The 19,528-nt window shown below is 40.7% G+C and overlaps 1 protein-coding gene across 1 annotated transcript; it reads left to right on the top strand.

Moving 5' to 3' along the window:
* Positions 1 to 289: 289 nt before the first annotated feature.
* On the top strand, positions 290 to 6,911 carry prmt6 (protein arginine methyltransferase 6). Its single transcript, XM_017725257.2, has 2 exons — positions 290 to 1,034; positions 5,981 to 6,911. The coding sequence occupies exons 1-2, from the start codon at positions 330 to 332 to the stop codon at positions 6,485 to 6,487; spliced, it is 1,212 nt and encodes a 403-aa protein (XP_017580746.1). The 5' UTR covers positions 290 to 329; the 3' UTR covers positions 6,488 to 6,911.
* Positions 6,912 to 19,528: the final 12,617 nt, after the last annotated feature.

The raw sequence follows: 19,528 nt of genomic DNA, 5'->3' as shown, positions 1-19,528 counted from the left end.
TATCCAACTGTTAACTACGGGAAACTACAACTCCCACAATGCACTGCAGATATTTTGTTTGGGTTGGAGCGGACCCTCGCAAAATGACTTTATTTTAAAACTCCAGTTCAGACACAGAAAGGGGGTGAGAAGTCAGAAGGACGAGCCCAGGTACTGCTGCTTTCTCTGAGCACGTTCAGTTATTGACTGCCAGCTGCCAAATAAAACGAGGAAGGAAATCATTAAAACAAAAATAAAATACCATAAAACTGCGTAGATTTTTTTTATTATTATTTCGCTGAAAAAGCCGGTAAGAAGATAAATAAAATGAACAATCGGATTCGTATATCATGCGCGACGGCGCCCCAAAATCCAGGAAATGTAGTTTTTTTGCGAAGGAGTTCTCGTCCACGCTCGCCTACGGCGGGGGGCTAAGAGACTACAACTCCCAGGATGCAGCGCGGACGGTTCCTTCTCCTGGAGAAGAAGCGTGGGGCGAAATGGAGAGAGAGAAGAACATGTCTAAGAAGCGAAAGCTGGACAGCAGCGCGCAGGACAGCCTGTACTTCGAGAGCTACGCGGACGTCACCATCCACGAGGAGATGCTCGCCGACACGGTGCGCACGGACACGTACCGGCGGGGCATCTTCCGGGCTGGCGAGCAGATCCAGGGCAAGGCGGTGCTGGACGTGGGCGCCGGCACCGGCGTGCTGAGCGTCTTCTGCGCGCAGGCCGGCGCCCGGAAGGTGTACGCGGTGGAGGCCAGCTCCATAGCCGAGCAGGCCGCGCGCGTCGTGCGCCTGAACGGCCTGGCAGATCGCGTGGAGGTGATCCGGGGCACGGTGGAGAGCGCGGAGCTGCCCGAGAAGGTGGACGTGATCGTGAGCGAGTGGATGGGCTACGCGCTGCTGCACGAGTCCATGCTGAACTCGGTCATCTTCGCCCGGGACAGGTGGCTCCGGCCGGGCGGCCTCATCCTCCCCGAGCGAGCGGAGCTCTTCGTGGCGCCCATCAACCACCTGGTGGCCGAGGAGAGGCTGAGCTTCTGGAGCATGGTGAATACGGAGAGGAGTGACCACTGCACTGGAAACACACACACACTCACACACACACACACTACTCCTCCATACACTACTAAAAAAAGTTCCTTCAGTAAAGAAAATGTTTCTAGGTTCTTCCGATTGATGGAGAACTGTATCTGGTTCCATCATTTTCTGTTGTAACAAGCTTGACATCATAACAACAGCAGAACCCTTGTTGGTGCTATATAGAACCATCTACAACACATTCTCCAGCTCTCTCAAGAACCCTTTCATGATGCACAGAACCGTTTAAACATGCAAAGGGTTCTTAGAGTTCTATATAGAACTGTTTTCTCTACCGAAGAGCCCTTGAAGAACCATCATCTTAAAGAGTGTACATTTACATTTACGGCATTTGGCTGACGCTCTCATCCAGAGCGACTTACAGTTTGATCATTGTTACACAGGCAGGCCAAGGTGGTGTTAGGAGTCTTGCCCAAGGTCTCTTATTGGTATAGTGTAGGGTGTTTACCCAGGTGGGGACTGAACCCCAGACTACAGCGTAGAAGGCAGAGGTGTTAACCACTACACTAACCAACCCACTGTAATTATTATAAAAAAGAAGAAAGGTAAAAGCACATTGCTGTACACAGTTCCAGAGAACTACTGTAACAGTACCGTGAAACTTCTCCCTGTGTACATTCTTTGGAACGTTACGGCCAGTTATAGTCCAACTACACATTCCCATTGTTGGAGAGAGAACGTCTCTAAAATGCCAGAAAATCAAGGAAATTGTGCACGAAAGTTTAAAGTCACAATTTCAAGGTTGCTGCCTGTGAAAAATAACCGCATAGCTATGCAGTTTCATAGAAATAGCTGTGCTAAATAGATGCGTGACCGAGATGTGGCGTCATCGTAATTTCACAGATTGTCGTTTTTCAAATTACAGTGTCTGCGGTTTTTAAAATTATAGTCTGCACTGTCATAAACGTTGCCTGAGTTTTAAGAGAGTAAATTTCTTAATCTTTTTGTGTTCTCAGTGTAAGTGACTCTAAAGAGGGCTCTTTCTGGTCCTTTGGGATCTCGGACCACAGCTCCATTAGAGCTCGGACCCCTTTCACAGCGCTCGCCAGGCGGGCGGCGTTCTTTTATAAATCCGACCTATCAGGTGACGAGAAGATCCGCCAGCCCCGCCTGCTGATCTCCTATTGGCCGTGCTGAAACGATTGGCCGATGTGCATCGCGCAGAATTGTAAAAATGGCCCACTTAGTAAAGCGTGGGAACGAGATCCTAATGCATGGCCACGACTTAGTAAAGTCTGGAAACGAGATCCTAATGTGTGGCCACTACTTAAAGCATGGGAACGAGATCCTAATGCATGGCCACGACTTAGTATAGCGTGGGAACGAGATCCTAGTGCGTGGCCATGATTTAGTAAAGCGTGGGAAAGAGATCCTAATGCGTGGGAATGAGATCCTAATGCGTGGCCACGACTTAGTGAAGTGTGGGAACGAGATCCTAATGCTTGGCCACGACTTAGTAAAGTGTGGGAATGAGATCCTAATGTGTGGGAATGAGATCCTAATGCGTGGCCACGACTTAGTGAAGTGTGGGAACGAGATCCTAATGCTTGGCCACGACTTAGTAAAGCGTGGGAATGAGATCCTAATGTGTGGCCACGACTTAAAGCGTGGGAACGAGATCCTAATATGTGGCCATGACTTAGTAAGGCGTGGGAACGAGATCATGACTAAGTCATGGCCACGCATTAGGATCTTGTTCCCACGCGTTACTAAGCATTATTTTTATTTACACAGGATGTCATAACGTCATCATGCTGCTCAGCCCTCCTTTTAAGCAGTACTTCAAACAACTAGAAATCACTGCAGTGGATCTTTTCCTTTTCCTCCGGTTACGTTTAAACACGACGTCATGAGCGCTGCGCTTCACTCGTTTGGTTGGATTTCTGCGATTTCATGCGTTTGTAGTAAACCAAGAGGTCGAAGACGGCCTCGTTCACTAATACCTTCCTTTTTCACGTGAATATGATCTTATGAAAGGTCCTCAGAAAAGGTTACCCCACATTCATGGCGTATTCCCTGTGGAGTAAAATATATGGAGATGTATTTTTGACGTATTTGAATTATAATTAAACACAAATTAAAAAAATTATAAACACATTTATTTCAGAATGTTTTGCCATATTAATCAAATATATTTGAACCTCTGATTCTGCAGGGTGTATTTTGGTTTGTCCATCTGAATCTATTTGACCAAATCGTAAAGCAAATTATTCAGTAATTGTGTGAAATAAATGTCCATTTTTATTTATTTATTTATTTAGTAAAAGCCCCTCAGATTAACAGAACGTGTGTTTTATGATCTCCACATGTCACTATACGTTGACAATTTACCGCTGAATGCCAAAAATCTGCGCCGCTCTTTGTGTTGTTCTCTAAAAGTGATGTTTCCAGAGCAGATCACTGAAGAGACGCCGTCTGTTTATAGTTTAGAGCCCAGATTTGGGGAAAAACGGGTCGACTTTCAGTAGAAAAACAAACTGAGTTCAGCTTCTTTTATTATAAGGGTTTAAAATGACATCACCGTCTATTAGACTGGAGAGAAGAGCTACAGCCTCACACGACGCCCAGCTTCTGAATGGAGCTTATGGAATATGAACGTTATGGAGAACATGACCGAGTGCGTTTTGGACCCACCGGCGGTCCTGAAGAGTTTAAGAGGCTACAATCCATTTATTTTTTAATGGGTGGGGAAATGTTACACACAGAAATGTACATACATTTGAAAATGTATGAAAATAACCAAACACCACCTTCACCTACTACACTGTAGACTGGGGTTCAATCCCCCACCAGGGCAAACACCCTACACTATACCAATAAGAGTCCTTGGGCAAGACTCCTAACACCACCTTGGCCTTCCTGTGTAAAATGACCAAATTGTAAGTCGCTCTGGATAAGAGTGCCAGCCAAATGCCATAAAATGTAAATATATCTTTATAACTACATACCATTGGAAAAAAATACAAACAATATTTTTTTTTCCATATGGGATTCTTAAAACACAGACCTGTCTTACCTTTGTGTTCTTGAGTGTGTGTAGATTCTATTCTAACCTAAGAACAACTCCCAGATATGAAAACACTGGTCGATCTGGTCAGGTGGGCAGAATCACCGTGAAAGCTGAGCAAGCGGGTTTTACGAAGAAATTTCTTGGTCACACTTTATTTGGATGGACCCTATAGATGATCTACAGATACATGAACTATTAACAAGCTTTCTGGTGATACTCAGTTATCAACAATATAACGGTTGGACTTGGGTTTAGGATTAAGGACAGATTTAATAGAATCTTTCAAGTTGTTACATTTAATGTCTATTTATTTGAATGGTACTTAAAGAGAGGCTGAGCATCTACAGTGGACCATCAGAATAAAACGTTCTGAATTTCTTTCTGAGAATGGTTGGTGAATGAGGCCCACTGTGTCAGAGGTTTTGCTTTTTATTTTTATGGCGCTTATTACACACATCGCCTGTGGAAGATGTCGTGTGTGTTGCGTTTCACTGCTTTCACTGTAGGTGCATGTGATGGCGCTTCAGTGAGGCAAATCCACTGAAATCTGTTGAAAGTGCTTCACGCTGGAAAGCGATCTAGCGGTGCCTTCATTACATCTCAGAGTGGATTACACTCAACTCTCTGAGATGAACTCAGTGTTTTGTTTTTACAATGCAAATCCAGATGGCATTGTTTTTCAGTAAAGAGGCTGAGTGAAGTTAGTTAGTTAGTTAGTTAGAGACCCTTATTAGTCCCACAACGGGGAAATTTCACCTCTGCATTTAACCCATCAGTGCAGTGAAACACCACATATACACTAGTGAGCACACACACACTAGGGGGCAGTGAGCGCACTTGCCCGGAGCGGTGGGCAGCCCAATCCGCAGCGCCCGGGGAGCAGTTGGGGGTTAGGTGTCTTGCTCAAGGACACCTCAGTCATGGACTGTCAGCTCTGGGCTGGTCGCAGGGCTGGTTCCCTAACCTCCAGCCCACGACTGCCCCAAGTGAAAGCCCAAGTGAAAACAAGTCAAAGTTTATTTGTATAGCGCTTTGTACAACAAGTGATGTCGCAAAGCAGCTTTACAGAAAAATCTGAGTCCGAGCTCCCATGACCGTTACCAGTGGTGACAGTGGCAAGGAAAATCTCCTTAAAAGCAAGAGGAGAAACCTTTGTTTTAACTTCTGTAGGAGTAGGAGGAAGTAACTCGACATCCAGTCTTCTATAACTTTTATACAGTCCTCAATCTTAAGTTTATCGTCTGGTTTGGTTGATATATATATATATATATATATATATATATATATATATATATATATATATATATATATATATATATATATATATAATTGATGCCCAGTGGTAGCATATATAGTGTCAATAACATAGGTCCTAAAACAGAGCCTTGTGGAACACCATACTTTTACTTTGCGAGGACAGATGATTCACCGTTTAACAAACTGATAGTGATCAGTGAGGTAAGATCTGAACCACTGAAGCTGCTCCTGCTTACCCCTACAAGGTTTTCTAGTCTATCTGGTAATGTAGAAAGGTCTGTCATTTCAAATGCCACACTAAGATCAAGGAGGACTAGCAAAGACACATTTCCTTGGTCAGAGAATAAAAAGAGTTTGTTCACAGTTTTCGCCAGTGCTGTCTCTGCACTGTGATGTGGCTTAAAACCAGATTGGAGATGTTCATGTATGCGATTCCTGTACAAATAGGAACTTGGCTGTTGTGCCACAGCTTTTTCAGTTTATTAGTGGTTCTGTTTTTTTTTTTTTGTTTTTTTTTTACTGGTATTGTGGGTGTGACTGCGGAGCACTGTTGTCATGCATGCATTGCGTTTCGTGTTTTTCCTCTGTAGTGACTGCTTTTCAATTTGGCCCCGATTCCCCTCCGTAGGTGAAGGGCCAGTACGGGGTGGACATGTCGTGTATGACCGACTTCGCCCGCTCGTGCATCATGAACGGGGAGATCTCGGTGCAGCCGGTCAGCGTGGAGGACGTGCTCTCGCACCCGTGCAGGTTCGGCATGCTGGATTTACACACAGTCACGCCGGAGCAGCTGAAGCGCGTGAGCGGGAGCTTCTGCTGCCGGTGCTTCGGCTCCTCCTCGCTCAACGCCTTCTGCGTGTGGTTCGCCGTCACGTTCCCCGGCGAGGACGGCACGCAGCCCCTGGTGCTCTCCACGTCGCCCTTCAAGCCAGAGACCCACTGGAAGCAGGCCGTGCTCTATCTGGACGAGCCCGTGGACGTTGTGCAGGACACTAGAGTGGAGGGCAGCATCAGCATGTTTCCCTCAGAGCAGAGTTCCAGACATATATGCATCCATGTGGAGTACACCATCGGGGAGCACAAGCAGAAATCAAAGACCTTCTCCATTCCTGATTGGGGGCAAGAAAGTCAATGAGTTCGTGCTTTGGTTTGTTAACTACTAGTTTTTTTTTTCATATCTGCCCAGACTGAACGACATAAAAATAAAACTTCCAGAAATTAGTTTGTCTTTATACGAGCGCTGTTTTATGGCTATTCAGTAAGAAAATAGCAGCAATAATAACAACAACAGTGATGGTAAAGCATAAACTATAAATGCAGGTTTTGCTGTAAATGTTGGTGCATTGATATTGGAATTTTGGTGCCGATATAATTTTTTTTTTTTTTATTTTTATTTAATTATTTTATTTTTTTTTCATGCATGTATCTGCTGACGTGATGCGTAGACGCTTTTAAAATGTTGGAAGTCTGGATTAGCATTATGGAAAAAATGTAATTCCTTTAGAGTTAGAAATGCAGTAAACTAAATAAAACGCAGGCCAGTTTAATCTGAACGAAAACACAGACTCACTTCGCTCTGCTTTAAGCTTCAGCTCAGCTATAGCTGCTTTTCTCGCATCTCCGGCAGGAAACTTTCCACAAAAGTAGAACCGTTTCTTGTAAAACGTCTCTCAATGTTCGACTTTCTACGAGGCTAAAGTCGCTTCTCAGTCGCCGGCTTCTCGTTCGAATTCTCCCGTTCCACCTTAAATGGCGCCAGCACTGCGTTACTGTAAAGGAGGATTATTTTATTTTTGCCTAAAAAAAATAAATAAATAAAAAATCTAAATCTGCTGTGGAGCCGCAACAGGGCAGTAAAAGAGCTGCACGTTGCCTTCGACTCTGACCCTGTTTGTTCTGGACCGATCAGACTTTCTTCAGCTTGGTCCTCAGCCACCGTCAGCACCTCAGCCTGTTCATGGGTCCAGCAGAAATGGTACTTGAGTCTGCTTCCACGTGCTCCACTTTGGGGATGCATTTGGACAATGGTCTGCTCCAAATGAGGCAACGCTCTTCGTGTAGCAGCACGTCAGCGCTGGACTCTGTTTAATGTGCCTGTTTGAACATCTGAATCTTCATATATGCTCATATCCTTCTTACAAGACAAGCTGTCACTATTAACAGACTAGATATAAAATAACGTTATATTTTTTTGGCCTAACATTAGAAACCTGATGAAGTTCAAACTGACAAACGGCCCTTAAAACGCAGAGATGAAGGAAGGTTTATTGTTACTGCATTGATTTTAAATCATGTTTGAAGTGTCAATATTTCAAAACACATGTATAACAAGTTGCAGTGACTGGACTTGATTAATAATATGCACCTGAAATAATGGACAGTCTGGAAGATATACTGCCCTTCTTATTTTTAAACAATCTAAGAGGAAATGTTCTGGAGCGAAGCTGTTCAGCCGTCCTCCTGCCAATAAACCGGCCTGTTGAGTTTGGTTCCAGGCCAAGTCAGATACACCTTATTCAGCTAATCAAGGCTTTCAGAAAACATTTCTGCTGAAGCGGAGATAATTATCGGTGACACATGGAGAGTTAGTGTATTTCCACAAATCCTTTGTTTGGAGATATTTCAGGTTGATTAATTTCAGTAGCTGATGCACTCAAATGCCATAAATTAGTCAGCAAATGCCATAAAAACAGTCGTTCTACTCAACATTAGGTATTGGTAACTGTATTAACTGGCCACTTTATTAGAAACACCTACCTTGTGCTTCCACTCACTGGCCACTTTATTAGAAACACCTACCTTGTGCTTCCACTCACTGGCCACTTTATTAGAAACACCCACCTTGTGCTTCCACTCACTGGCCACTTTATTAGAAACACCTACCTTGTGCTTCCACTCACTGGCCACTTTATTAGAAACACCTACCTTGTGCTTCCACTCACTGGCCACTTTATTAGAAACACCCACCTTGTGCTTCCACTCACTGGCCACTTTATTAGAAACATCCACCTTGTGCTTCCACTCACTGGCCACTTTATTAGAAACACCTACCTTGTGCTTCTACTCACTGGCCACTTTATTAGAAACACCTACCTTGTGCTTCCACTCACTGGCCACTTTATTAGAAACACCTACCTTGTACTTCCGCTTGCTGGCCACTTTATTAGAAACACTTATCTTGGGCTTAAAAATATATATTTCCGCCAATTCACAATGTTTCGGTGTCATTAAAAGTGATATTGTACCATCTTTAGCAGGTAGCATTAACACTACAATTCGGATCAATGTCTAAACCTGCAGTGAAATTGTATCAGGTAAGTCCAGCATATTGTTATCAGTCAGATGTTAGCAGGTCAGTTCTGTGAGCAGAAGGAGGTGGAAGAAAAGGCTACAGTCTGAAGCAGCCATTAGAGTCTCATTTAACTCTGTAACCACAGTAACATCCCTGAGATGGTAGAAACCGTTTAACTGCAGCATTAAGAAAGAATAATCTCCATAGAAAAGCACTGAACCAGCAGAATGGAATGCTCTTGAGGAGAGTCTAAGGTCACCATGCCGAACGCTAAGGGTCATCAAACTGTGTTCTCTGGAGGGATGGAGCTCCATCCAGTACCTTTGGGATGAGTTAGAGTGATCCAGAACTGACCATCCCACATCAGTACCTGACCTCAGTAATGCTCAATCATATCTTCACAGCAATGTTCAACATCTAGTGTAAAGCCCAGAAGAGTAGAGGCTGTTACTGCAGCACAACCTCACTATTAATACCCCTCATTCCAGAAGAAACGCTGTGGTGCTCAAAGGTTTATGAACCTTTAGGTTTCGCAGATAAACTGAAGGTGAAATTGGAGTCAGAGAGGGTGTTTTCGATCAGTGGGATGGCGACCAGGTGTGTTTTATTTCAACTTAAAGAACAGGGATCCGTCGCAGTCTGATCTTCACAACACGTTTGTGGAGGTTTATCATGGCACGAACACAGGAGGCCTCTGAGGACACATTTTAGGTCAAATTGCTGCAGAAATATGGAATTTTTTAAAGGGTTCATGAACTTTCAGGCCTCCTAAGAAACTGGAATTGGAAACGGAACAGTTTAAAGTCACTTTGTGTTAAAGTTCATTTAAATGAGGGCAAGAGAAAGAGACCTCGAGAGGAATCCCTGAAAAAAACCCATCCTCCTCTGGTCGACCCCGGACAGCAAAAGAAGGGTGAGGTGTCAGTGTCCTGTTTCCTGGTCTGGTCTGGACCTGAGCTGCAGGTGTGAGTGCTCTTTCAGTAACTTTGCTTTAAAGAGGCGTAACTCTGGGCTTTTTGTGCATATTAGCCACTACAATGTCCATTCAGTGCATGCAGATAACTCACTGCTCATTAGTGGGCTGGTACAGCGACGGGCTGAATTCCCCTGGTAGTGCAGGATTTAAAGCTCTGTTGTGATCAGGAAGCAAGACTGTGGATAATTGTCCTTTATAACGAGGGGAATGTTGGTCCTTATCAGAGTTCGGAAATCACGAAAGATGCAGGAAAATCTCAACACCCATTCCCATGTTTTAGCTTAGATTTGCTGACCACACCGGCCTCACGTTTCAATCAACAAATAAAGGGTTGGTTTGATGTATAAATTAAAATGTATCTAGATTTATAATCATGGTTGTGTTTCTTGTTGGGTTGCACCACCACCGCCCCGAAAAGCCTGGAATCACTTGTCATATTAATTATTGCTCTATAATTGTTTTTTCTTCTAATAGCAGGTAAACCTGTGTAGAGTAAAATATGAGGTTTGATACTAGACGATGTAATGCTTTATTAAATATTTGAAGTGTTTTAGAAGAAGAGCAGGTTGATAAATGGTTTACAGTGGTCTATGTTCTTACTTGATGGGTTATCTGGATCACGGTTAGATCACTTTAAATATGCAGCATTCAGGATATCGATTTCAGTAGAACGTCAATCTGGATGTTGTTTTTATTCAAATCCAGTTTTATCTAGTATCCCTTAATATCCAACGTTCTGGATAATTAATTTGATTTTATTAGAACTTCATTCTGAATGTTAATATTCATGAGAACTTCATTCTAGATATAAATTTGATTGGAATTTCATTCTAGGCATGAATTTTATTAAAACTTCTTTCTGGATAGTCATTATGTCATCATTCTGGATGTTGATTTTATTAGAACTTCACTCTGGATGTTGATTTTATTAGAACTTCAATCTGGATGTTGATTTTATTAGAACTTCACTCTGGATGTTGATTTTATTAGAACTTCATTCTGGATGTTGATTTTATTCGAACTTCATTCTGGATGTTGATTTTATTCGAACTTCACTCTGGATGTTGATTTTATTAGAACTTCATTCTGGATGTTGATTTTATTAGAACTTCATTCTGGATGTTGATTTTATTAGAACTTCACTCTGGATGTTGATTTTATTAGAACTTCACTCTGGATGTTGATTTTATTAGAACTTCATTCTGGATGTTGATTTTATTAGAACTTCATTCTGGATGTTGATTTTATTAGAACTTCAATCTGGATGTAAATTTTATTAGAACTTCATTCTGGATGTTAATTTTATTAGAACTTCATTCTCGATGTTCATTTTTATCAGAACTTCAATCTGGATGTAAATTTTATTCGAACTTCATTCTGGATGTTAATTTTATTAGAACTTCATTCTGGATGTTAATTTTATTAGAACTTCAACCTGGATGTTAATTTTATTCGAACTTCAATCTGGATGTTAATTTTATTAGAACTTCATTCTGGATGTAAATTTTATTAGAACTTCAATCTGGATGTTAATTTTATTAGAACTTCAATCTGGATGTTAATTTTATTAGAACTTCAATCTGGATGTTAATTTTATTAGAACTTAATTCTGGATGTTAATTTTATTCGAACTTCAATCTGGATGTTAATTTTATTCGAACTTCACTCTGGATGTTAATTTTATTAGAACTTCACTCTGGATGTTAATTTTATTCGAACTTCAATCTGGATGTTAATTTTATTCGAACTTCAATCTGGATGTTAATTTTATTCGAACTTCAATCTGGATGTTTATTTTATTAGAACTTCATTCTGGATGTTAATTTTATTCGAACTTCATTCTGGATGTAAATTTTATTCGAACTTCAATCTGGATGTTAATTTTATTAGAACTTCATTCTGGATGTTAATTTTATTAGAACTTCACTCTGGATGTTGATTTTATTAGAACTTCATTCTGGATGTTGATTTTATTAGAACTTCATTCTGGATGTTGATTTTATTAGAACTTCATTCTGGATGTTAATTTTATTAGAACTTCAATCTGGATGTTAATTTTATTAGAACTTCATTCTGGATGTAAATTTTATTAGAACTTCAATCTGGATGTTAATTTTATCAGAACTTCAATCTGGATGTAAATTTTATTAGAACTTCAATCTGGATGTAAATTTTATTAGAACTTCATTCTGGATGTTAATTTTATTAGAACTTCAATCTGGATGTTAATTTTATTAGAACTTCATTCTGGATGTTAATTTTATTAGAACTTCATTCTGGATGTTAATTTTATTAGAACTTCAATCTGGATGTAAATTTTATTAGAACTTCATTCTGGATGTTAATTTTACTAGAACTTCATTCTGGATGTTAATTTTATTCGAACTTCAATCTGGATGTTAATTTTATTCGAACTTCATTCTGGATGTTAATTTTATTCGAACTTCAATCTGGATGTTAATTTTATTCGAACTTCAATCTGGATGTTAATTTTATTCGAACTTCAATCTGGATGTTAATTTTATTCGAACTTCAATCTAGATGTTAATTTTATTAGAACTTCATTCTGGATGGTAATTTTATTCGAACTTCAATCTGGATGTTAATTTTATTCGAACTTCAATCTGGATGTTAATTTTATTCGAACTTCAATCTGGATGTTAATTTTATTAGAACTTCATTCTGGATGTTAATTTTATTAGAACTTCAATCTGGATGTTAATTTTATTAGAACTTCATTCTGGATGTTAATTTTATTAGAACTTCAATCTGGATGTTAATTTTATTCGAACTTCAATCTGGATGTTAATTTTATTTGAACTTCAATCTGGATGATAATTTTATTAGAACTTCATTCTGGATGTTAATTTTATTAGAACTTCATTCTGGATGTTAATTTTATTAGAACTTCAATCTGGATGTTAATTTTATTAGAACTTCATTCTGGATGTTAATTTTATTAGAACTTCAATCTGGATGTTAATTTTATTAGAACTTCAATCTGGATGTTAATTTTATTCGAACTTCAATCTGGATGTTAATTTTATTAGAACTTCATTCTGGATGTTAATTTTATTAGAACTTCATTCTGGATGTTAATTTTATTAGAACTTCAATCTGGATGTTAATTTTATTAGAACTTCACTCTGGATGTTAATTTTATTAGAACTTCACTCTGGATGTTAATTTTATTAGAACTTCACTCTGGATGTTAATTTTATTAGAACTTCATTCTGGATGTTAATTTTATTAGAACTTCACTCTGGATGTTAATTTTATTAGAACTTCATTCTGGATGTTAATTTTATTCGAACTTCAATCTGGATGTTAATTTTATTCGAACTTCAATCTGGATGTTAATTTTATTCGAACTTCATTCTGGATGTTAATTTTATTCGAACTTCAATCTGGATGTTAATTTTATTAGAACTTCATTCTGGATGTTAATTTTATAAGAACATCAAACAACTTCATACTAATTATGTGTTTATGAAGAGTGTTTGTGTCATATTAGAATAGTTTTCTTTATCTACCTGCAAACCATTTTTACATGAATTGCAACAACGATTCCAGACTTTAGGACGGGAGTGTAATAAGCTGGTTCTACTTCAGCTTTGTGTGGCTTTACATTCCATTTATTTAATCACTGATTTATTAAAGCTCATAAATGCCATATATGAGAACACATTCAAGCCTTTGAGCCTGATCCGTGTGTGATAGTGGGAAGTGTGTGTAATGAAGTTATTAGCAGACATGTAGACGGTATGGCGGATTAAAGTCCACTGGAGTGTCTCAGAGCCCCAGAGGCGTATCACTGTATCCAATATTACCCAATATGTCCCCCTGTATGGTAATGACGTTACTGTAAATAAGCTGAGAGAAATCATTTGCCACCAGCCTGTTACTGTAACCAATATTTCTGTTGCGTTCTCCCGAGAAGACAAATTGGAGGCACATTATTGACAAAACTTAATTTAGAAGAGCCGTTCCCCGAGTGGCGGGTGGATCTCCTTGGCCAAGAGACAATTTGTCATCATTATCGTTAGCAGCCTGATTCCGTGCAGCCGCACACAGTGCTGCTTCAGCAGCAGCGACCATTTCACATTTTAATCCAAAGGCAGCTTGGTGTTTGGCTGGAGATCCACGGTCAAAAGGCGCCATGACTGATGGGTCCAGCCTCCACCTTCCCTGTGGTGATTGCTGCTGGCTGATTCTCCCTCAAAGTGGACATGACACAACCGTTATTGCTTTCCGGGCAAGTTTCCTCTTGTTTTATTTACGCAGTGGAGCACTTGTGGTGGTGTTTTATGAGTAATATCATCACAGCTGTGATTCGGTCCCAACCAACATCGCCAGGGTTCTAGAAAGTAAAGAACAGCGTAAAGGAAATATTGACTTCAAGTATGTTTACTGTTTACATGTTGTCCCCTTGCTGTTATAAGGTTCTATCTGATGTTTTATCGAAGTCGAGTTCTTCACGTGTTCTTAGAACATTTACGTGGTGTCTTTTGTGAGTTGGGTGCATTTTTGAACTGTTTATCCAGAAAATACAAAGGTTCTGTCTCCGAAGTCAAACTCGAACTCGGGGCTATAGTCGTCTGTCTGTGAGCCAATCACCGCTTCGGGTACGCACACGAGGACCAGTCAGGTTCTGCTTCTTTGTCATGTCGTTGCTCTGCACAGTGACATGGGAAAAAGTTTCTAAAACTTTTTGAAACATGAAAAACGTCTCTGCCTGTCTTCTTGTACTTCTTTAAAAAGTCTTAAGGTTTATAAAAATTAAGCCTTTAACATCATTAAATGTCCAACATTTGAATCGACGGGTCTTAATTACAACCAACATTCATTTCATTCATTCATTCATTCATCCGTTCTTTTTCTTCTTTCTCCTGAAATAAGACATTTTGGTGCTTTAGAGTCACATTTCTGATGTAAAACTGCCTCTGACCTGCTACACTGAGCTGCTGGGACGGTTAATAAGCTGGTTGAAGCTTATACTAACCATACTAATGGTTCCCAAAACTGACCTCTGCACTGGACAAGATATTTAGCATTGACCTTTATATTTAATCTGCATATTTAATTTGTTATTTATATTGAATATGCTTTTTTTAAATGAAAATTATTTGTCCTAAAACAAGAAATAAATCATAAAAAATTGTGAATAATACAAATAAATGTCAAAACTCCCATGGAAAGTGTTACATTAAAATTTCTGATACATGTAAACACTGTTACACTAATTTTATCTGTTAAAAACAAATTACAAGGATGAACCGTTTGTGTTTTTAGTAAAATTGTTGCTTCTTTTCATATTTTGCCAGATTAGAACCTCATCATTTCAGCCAGAACATGAGCTCTTGGGAGTAGAAGGTTCTCTTTGCATTTTGACCTGTTCTGAAAGAAGGGAAAGTGAAGTTGATGGGGTTTGGATGTTACACATTTAGAATGCAGTTAGGGTGCCATGTTCATGTATGACAGGGACTTGGTCCATGTATCAGTTGTGCTATTTGGAATGCGAGATCTTTGAGGCTGAGAACGCAAGCAGAACGTTTTAATTCCAAGGGGATGCTTTTTCCCATAAAAGTAAATAAATAAATAAGCAAGCTGCTGTTACAGTTACAGAAAAAAAGGCAGTGGTTGAATTACAGATTTCCTTCAGTCGCCCGTCGACGTTTTGCGAACCTTTCACTGTGAACTGAACTCTCTCCATCGGTGTCTGCCGCGTGGTGGTTGGCACGGCAGCACCCAAGCTGACCGCAGGGTTGGGTCCCAGTAAGGGTACCTTTTCAGCAGACATCAAAAGGATTAGTTTGTCCTCTGCTTCTCCAGAAGCCCACTCCAAAAAGTGATGCGTTAAATACCACCACACACGTGTTACCTGTTTTAACACTTTCTCTGTTGTACTGTTTTCTGAGTTGAAAGACACAAAGTATTTTCTGTAACTGGGCATAGAAATATTTCAACCCATTTAGTCTTAAGAGCAGCGAAATGTGTTGTTTTCTTTTTTTCTCTCCAACTGAACACGCTAATGTGTCTAGTTAGAGACGGAATGTGTTGTTTTTGTTTTATGCCTCTGTCTGAAGAGTGCAGCTCAGACTGTGCTGCAGACGTCTGAGCTGTGAGATCGAGATGCTTTTAAGTCCCAAAATGAGAAATAGCCTTTATAACCAACGGCACCCTTTATTTCAGTTTTTTGGCGGGGTCAGTTTTACATCCTTGTGCCTGTTTTCCACCATAACCTAATAAGCGACTGCTCTGAAGTGGACGCTGTCACCGTGGCCAGGTTTACACGTTCGCACGGCTGCACGTGGCCATCGATGAGGCTTGGAATGACCCTCATTTTCCAAAGGCAACATGTAAATACAGCGTTACCTGCTCCACTCTGTCTCCTGAATGTAGGAACGTAGCTGAGCTGGGCTGGTTCACAGCATAGGCTTCTGTTTACACACCTACAGCAAGCAGGATCAGCAGTAAAGTTGGCTGTAGTAAAGAAAGTTCACCACTGCGAAGAAGGAAAATGACGAGACAGTCACAGAAACAACCCCGAGACATCTAGAGCTAGTGCTGTACAAGGTAGGACTCTGGTTAATTAGCCTTTACCCACTGGCAACTGTTGCAGTGAGTTAATTAGGCGGTTAAATATGAGGTCAGTTTAATTGCCATTAGTTTCCTTTTGGACTGCGGAAGCTGGACTGTAACCCCGCATTTTGTTTTAACTCATAGTTTAAGTCTGTTGTACATGAAACTCAGTATATCCCACATATTGCTCAACAATTTTAAGTTAAATGAACGTTTTTGATGATTTCCTACAGTCAAATGGCATTTTTGGTAATAATTTTTCGAATTATTCACTAACTGCATGAAATAAATGTACATTTTTAGTTTTATTTATTTTTTTCCCCTGAAATGAACAGAACGTGTGTTTTCTGATCTCCACATATCACTATATGCTTACAATTTACTGCTGAAAGCCAAAAATCTCGGCCGCTCTTTGTGTTGTTCTCTAAAAGTGATGTTTCCAGAGCAGATCACTGAAGAGATGCCGTCTGTTTATAGTTTAGAGCCCAGATTTGGGGAAAAACGGGTCGACTTTCAGTAGAAAAACAAAGTTCAGCTTCTTTTATTATAAGGGTTTAAAATGACATCACCGTCTATTAGACTGGAGAGAAGAGCTACAGCCTCACACGACGCCCAGCTTCTGAATGGAGCTTATGGAGTATGAACGTTATGGAGAACATCACAAAGTGCGGTGGTTCCAAGGAGTTTAAGAGGCTACAGCCGCTGCACACTACATGTGGCACATCAAAAATTCAAAAGCGTTATTTTTATTGACTGTGCATTGGCGCAAAATTTGGCACTGGACATTGCCGGCGGTCAGCGATTCCAAGCACTGCTCCGTTTCTCTGAACTCCACAGCACATCGCACAGCATTTTCCAATTACTGCACTGGATGAAACTCCGAATACGTTGTTTTAGCTCAGGAGCAGCGAGTTTGAGAAGGGTCATTCAGCTGATACTAAACCTGATACACCCACAAACGTAGCGGTCAGTCCAGTCATTCTGTGAGAGTGCATGATGAAGTCTGACTGTGACGCATTTATTTATTTTTTTATTTTTATTATATTCCTGGGCCAACATTCCTTGTCACAACTCAACTGTAAAAACTATGAGCAGGTTTCCTTGAATGATTTGGTGTTATTTTTCAAATTTGCTGTGAGTCTTTCATATTATCGGCACCCCCCCAAAACCCCGCCCCTTAACTTAAAGTGACTGAAAAAAATTAAAATTAAAATCAAATATTTAAGCAGGCAAGCTAAAATAAGGAACTTTATAAACAGAATACAAATTAAATTGTAAGAGCAAAAAACAAGCAGTGAGGATTTAATTAAGAAGAAATAAAATAATTCAGAATAAACTGATAAGTGGACAGGCTAAAATGTAATGCAATAAAATAGAGATTAATAATTAGAATAATAAAATATAAGCACAAAGAAAGAGGGTTAAAAGTAAAGAGGGGTAAAAGTATGAAATAAAATAAATAAAAAGGTAAAACAGAAAATTAAATAAATAAAAGGACAAAATAAATAAAAATGTAAAGGAAAACTCAACTAAAACAGTTCCAGGCTGAATGTGTGTGAATGTGGCTGGAAACTAAGAGTTTAAGCTGATTTAGTGCCACCAGCGAGCTGAGCTTTAGACCAGGCTACCACGGTTAGCATATTAGCTAGAGTGTTGACTAGCTAGGTTAGCTAGCTAAACAGGTTACTATAAAGAGCTATGGCTTGACTAATGTCACTCGTTTTGAAGTTAAACCGAGAAAATAAGCAGTTCAGGGTTAATCAGGTCGTAGCTGGAGAACCGAGTTTAGCTTTAGCGTTAGCTCGCTGCCTCACTGCTATCATTCATCTGGCTGGCTGGGTAATATTAGCATGGCTAGCCTTAGCTAGCACAGTAACATACATCTTAAACTGAAACGGCGATCTCTTCTGATGGTGTGAATCTATTCCCGGTGAAGTTCGGGATCTTTGGGGAAACTATGGAAGGTTTGACCTCCATTAGATTCCTTTATTTCTGAATAAGTGCGTTTGGGAACGCAGCAGTGAGGCGGCTTTGCTAGAACCCAGTGGTCCAGCGCTACTTTCGGACCCTACAGTCTCGTTTTGGTAGACAAAGGTGACGTAGGTGAATAAAGCGTATAAACTGACCAACCTGCTGTCTTTCAACCACTTTGAGAAGCTTTTCTTCATCCCTACAACACCTTTTTCTCTCTCCCTCTTCCGTTCCCTATGGGCCGCGTTCTCAAGCGCCTGTGTTTGGGAGCAGACGACAGGAGGGTGGGGACGGAGTGGATGGGCGCCTGATTAGTGCTGTGCTGTTTTTTGATGTGTATTATCAGACTTGAACAAACAGCTCTTACAGAAAATGCAGACTAGAAATAATTTTCCGGCATCGTTTTGTCGCCCCTCTAGTGCAGCGCCCCTCTAGTGCAGCGCCCCCTCTAGTGCAGCGCCCATATGCGCCGCATACGCTGCACACCCCCTTTTTGCGTCACTGACAGAAAGCACCCAAGGACCAAAGCCGTGACTTTTTTGTTGGGTAACTAAACTGAACACTGTATGCTGTGATTGCCCTGGTCTAAACTCACAGCACCAGCTCAGTGTGTGACGGATCAACAAACCAGGCGATGAAAAAGACAACAGCGGTTTTAATATCACAAGGCAAAAATGTGGTCCAGTAACGGGCATGGGTCAAATCCAAAAAACAGGAGGAGAATAATGGTGCTCATAACACCAGACGAACAAACACAGTAGGGCAGGGCAGAAGGCACACAGTGTTCGGGGGGATTGAGAGAATTCTGGGCAGTGGAGTCTGGGTCTGAGGGAAGTGGCTCAGTCACATGATCTCCCAGTGGAGTCTGGGAGATGAAGTCCGTCTCTTTCCGAGAGCTTGCCGGATGCATGACACAGTGAGACTCAGCTGCCCGAACGGCTAAACTGATCTGCCGTTGTGTCGATCAACTAGAAACCGTCGCTGCATATCAGTGAAATAGTAAAGAATAAACAGACGCCTCCTGTAGATAATTAGTCTTATTAAGTTTAACTTGTACACATCGTGCTGGACATGGAAGTCCATGGGACTTCTGGTTGGTGTAGTTGAGTGGGAAACACCTGTGCCCTCTACACTGTAGACTGGGGTGCACACTACACTGTACCAATAAGAGTCCTTGGGCAAGACTCCTAACACCGCCCTCACCTGCCTGTGTAAAAAATGTCAAATTGTATGTCCGTCTGGATAAGAGCGTCTGCCCAAGTCAGAGCCTGCCGCCATCGCGTTTCCATGGCAGCAGGTTTACTGATTGGGTCTGAACATGTCGTCATGTTAAAGCGACGTATGCGTTACTTGTT

This window comes from Pygocentrus nattereri, chromosome 3 (genome assembly GCF_015220715.1).
Source record: "Pygocentrus nattereri isolate fPygNat1 chromosome 3, fPygNat1.pri, whole genome shotgun sequence".
NCBI classification, from domain to species: Eukaryota; Metazoa; Chordata; class Actinopteri; order Characiformes; family Serrasalmidae; genus Pygocentrus; species Pygocentrus nattereri.
Note: the sequence above shows the minus strand (reverse complement) of the source record. Positions and strands in the feature narration are given on the sequence as shown.